The sequence below is a fragment of the Vollenhovia emeryi genome, unplaced genomic scaffold (genome assembly GCF_000949405.1).
Source record: "Vollenhovia emeryi isolate VEMERY1.0 unplaced genomic scaffold, V.emery_V1.0 DF939438.1, whole genome shotgun sequence".
Lineage (NCBI taxonomy): Eukaryota > Metazoa > Arthropoda > Insecta > Hymenoptera > Formicidae > Vollenhovia > Vollenhovia emeryi.
The window spans coordinates 82097-86148 of record NW_011966928.1 but is presented as its reverse complement, the minus strand read 5'-3'; the positions used below and the strand labels follow the sequence as shown (position 1 = coordinate 86148).

Here is a 4052-nt window from a genome sequence, read left to right as displayed (position 1 = left end):
GTGTGTACGAGCGTTTAGTATTGTGTATTACCTCCTCTCTGATTAATTACCGCTGTACACTGTGAACACTGCAAGATGTGCACAGACGATTCTTTAGGAGAAGTGCTTCGACTTTGGTATGAAATTCCGCAAAACATGATCGAGAGATGCATCAACATGCGAGAGCGTTTACAAGCGGTAATTAATCAGAGAGGAGGTAATACACAATACTAAACGCTCGCACGCACCACACACACACACACACACACACACACACGCGCGCGCGCGTGATGTGCACAATCCGACCGGCAACCTCCACGTGGTGCACATTGGGTAACGCTAATACCGGCGGTAAACATCATTTTTCAAGAAAATGCATGGTTCGCTTCAAAGTCATGTAACTCGGTCAAGAAAAATCGTAGGAAAATTTAAAAAAAACATTTTGTAGGTAAAATGTCGTAGATTGTGGAACTTGTATCAAATTTGTCGAGAGAAATTTTTTTATCGAGCTACAGTGTGTCAAAAATACGTAATTTTAAGGAACAAAACAATGTATTCTTTTTTAAAGCACAGAACGAGGAAGATGAATATATCAAAATAAATCATTGACAGTTTTAAAGTTGAAACTTCAAGCTTTAAAATGCTTTTTTAATTTTGTGTCTACGATTATTTTTCGCCGAGTTTCAGTGGTTTGAAAATAGCCCAATTTTTAGGGTATGAAGTGTTCCCTTTTTTTTTTTTAGTAGTGTATATAAAGATGATAGATGTTTGCATGAGACTGTAATACAAGAAATTTATTTATAATTATTCTAATTCCCTGTGGAATATGTTAAGGTCTTAGGTTTATTCACATCGCTTGTGTACAGAGGAACTTAAGATTTACGGTTTCTCGATATAATTTTGTTGCAAAAGAGACCATTATTTTATGTTTAATTAATCGAAGAATTAATCTATGTTACACTCTTGTATTCTATAATCAATATACTGGAGATAAAGTCACTTTGTTTTTCTTTTAAAACAAGGCAACATACCAATAATATATATATATGTATATATATGTATATATACACAAATACCATATACTATATGTTGAAAATGAGGTACAGATCATTGATTTTGCAGAAATAACACAATGTCGAATGCGATGGTGAAATCTTATTTCATACCTAGATGGACGTGGCAGTCGAAAGCGAGATACGCGTATAAATTTGCTTCTTCCGAAAACGAGATGTCGATGCGCGTACGACTTCAATTTTTCACGGCTAAAGTGCCATTTCCAGGTGCTACTGACATTTCACCTCCTTGTGTGCTGTCGCGTTGAGGACTCTATATCGTGACAAAACAATATACTTTTAAATAGAAGCGTAAACCAGACTTCTCTTAGTGAAGTACAAATTGATACATACGTCACAATGGACAAATATAATCGCAAGAAAGCTTTGTTCGGTTATAGTTTACCTTTACGTGAATTTGCTGTTTTAACATTGCAGCTCGTAAGATCAACATTCGAGTACGCCTCTGATAATCCTTTCCAACACTCATGGACTTTTCAAAAGTGGTGCTACGTTGGTCGACATCCTTTGCATACAAAATCTGCAACAATTGTACATATATCAATTGTTGCAAGTAGTTTCATATATTTTATAACAATTTGTTAAAATATATATACTCTCACTTTATAATGTATACACATTCCACAAAAAAATATATATTATCTAAATCAAGTAAACCTTCCTCACCTTGTTGTGCGAATCTATACGAGCCTGAATCTGACCGTCGAGAATAAGTTGCATGAGTTCATCTTCCAATTCGGATACAGTTCTATTGAACGCAGTTGCCATTCGTCTCATATCTGCACTTAGGTAAGGACTAAAGTATTGTATCAAGGCCCTATTTCGGATTTGCGTATATAATAAGTTCACGTGAGGTGCTATGTACATGTCCAAGAGAATATTATCCTTTATCTCGTCGAGCAGCTTCAAACAGGATGCGTATTTTGATTCGTAAAATTTGAAAATTATATCTCGAAGCTGAGGCTCTAATTCTAGAAATAATTTGAAGGAACTACTAAATATAACTTGTTTCTGCAATTCGTGTCTATCAAAGGTGGCTAAAGCACAAAGGCCCCCGTAGAGAGCCACGTTTCCAGGGGACAGCAGCTCGGGACAGTCGCAATGATCTAAAGATGCTTGTAGAAAATGTTTCGCGGCCATCTTATACTTTCTCGTCGCCAATTCCGCCAAGCCCGCTGCCACTTTCAGCTTGGTGACTATCGCCTGATTGTTATCTTTACCGTGCAGTTCCGGAAAGTCTGGCGTACTTTCGGCCTTGGTGACATAACTAAGTACGTGAGACCAGTTTTGTAGGTAAACAGAAACTTTGATCACGTTCAAACACATGTTCACAACGTGCTTGCCACTGGTGCAGTAATCTCGCGCTCTGGAGTAACATTTTAAAGCGTGAACAAGATCACCGCAGTTCAAGTAGTGATCTCCCAAATCGTCGTGACCCCTTCGTATGCTCTCCTTGATAGAGTTACTCTTGTAATTCTTCAGATCGGTATCAAACTTCTCTAATTTAAGAGCGGCCTTCTTAGCCCGAGTCTCCACCCATGTTTGATCCAGCGTCGGCATATCCTGAGAGGTCGATTGTGCTGCTATGTCTGGTAACCCAGAGGTATAGCCCATGGCCTCCACGAGCTTTTTATGCAGCGTTACGTACAGCCCGACGTTGTATGTAGTCATCACATAAGTAATCGCCATCTTCAACGCTTCTATTCGCAACGACGGACAGTGATCGGCAATGTATATAAGCCTGTTTAGTTTTGCGAGCCCAGTGTAGCTGTTAGCGTACACTTCCAAGTCCTAAAAAGAAGAACTTGCAATAACCATAGAAGAAGACTGAATTCTTACACATAAAACTTTTAGGATAATAACAGATTCTGAACCAATGTTCACACTTACTAGAGTCGGGTTTTCTACTATATACGGTTCTTCCTCAGCATTATCATTATCCTCTGTAGGAGCATCAACTTGCATTGGCTCCACGACATTTTGCTGCGTAAATGGAATACAAGAGAAAAATATTATTCGGCCCACGTTCCGCTCGCGCGAGAGCATTTTAATCGGGAGGGATCGCAAAATGACAAAGGGACATGAGCGAGCGAGCGAGCATCAACTGCTCCGGATAACCTCCTATCGACAGTTCTCTTTTTCTCACCGCGCAATTCCACGGAGAAACAGCCCGCGCCCGATCTTAACGGGAATAATTACCTGCACGTCATGAACCTGCAACGGCATTATAAGCCTTATCCGTTATATATTGATACGGTAACTCGTCGCGCAGCTATCGTGATTGAGAGAACTCTGCTCGCAAGGGAGAGCAAGTCGAGCAAGGTCCAGCGAGCAGCGAGATCTCCGTGTATCGCATATAAATTAAATGCATGCGCACACACGCGCGCATATCACACACACATCGCGATCGCACACATGAAACGCGTGTGCCGACAATGTCAGGCTGGATTCACATGAAGCGTAACTTGCGTAGCGTAACCTGCGTATCACCAATCACAGGGTCATTCTGATAGAACCGTTTCAATAATTCCGTTGAAATAGTTCTGTGATTGGTGATACGCAGGTTACGCTTACGCAAGAAAGGTGCCTTTTCATACGCAGCATGCAGCAGCAGCAAATTAGTCACGTGATCCAAATTCACTACAGCATATTTGCTGCTCACGGAAAAGGAATAGCTGCAGCAGCACTGGCCGGCTAGATCGCGTGTCTGCTGCTTTGCTGTTCGTTCAATTGAACTTCACAGCGATGAAGCAAAATATGGTGAAATTTATTTTGCAGCATCTAGTAACAATTCTTCAACCAATAGCAGCGAGTTGCTGCGGCAGTATGCTGCGCATGAAATGGTACCTTTACGCTCCATGTGCATCCAGCCTCACAGAGTGCTGCCACAGTATAACCAGTAGTTGCACTCTCTGTCGGCACCTTTGATCTGGGCGGTCTCAATTTTCCGCCATGTTTTTATTATATCCAACAGTGTATCAACGGCTAAGTCCCAGTCTA

General features: G+C 40.8%; 1 protein-coding gene across 1 annotated transcript; it reads right to left on the bottom strand.

The window, feature by feature from the left end:
• Window positions 1-755: 755 nt before the first annotated feature.
• On the bottom strand, window positions 756-3531 carry LOC105557644 (COP9 signalosome complex subunit 1). Its single transcript, XM_012004945.1, has 5 exons — window positions 3252-3531; window positions 2943-3035; window positions 1719-2843; window positions 1438-1572; window positions 756-1305 (listed from the first exon to the last, which is right to left on the bottom strand). The coding sequence occupies exons 1-5, from the start codon at window positions 3276-3278 to the stop codon at window positions 1228-1230; spliced, it is 1458 nt and encodes a 485-aa protein (XP_011860335.1). The 5' UTR covers window positions 3279-3531; the 3' UTR covers window positions 756-1227.
• Between the last annotated feature and the right edge of the window lie 521 nt (window positions 3532-4052).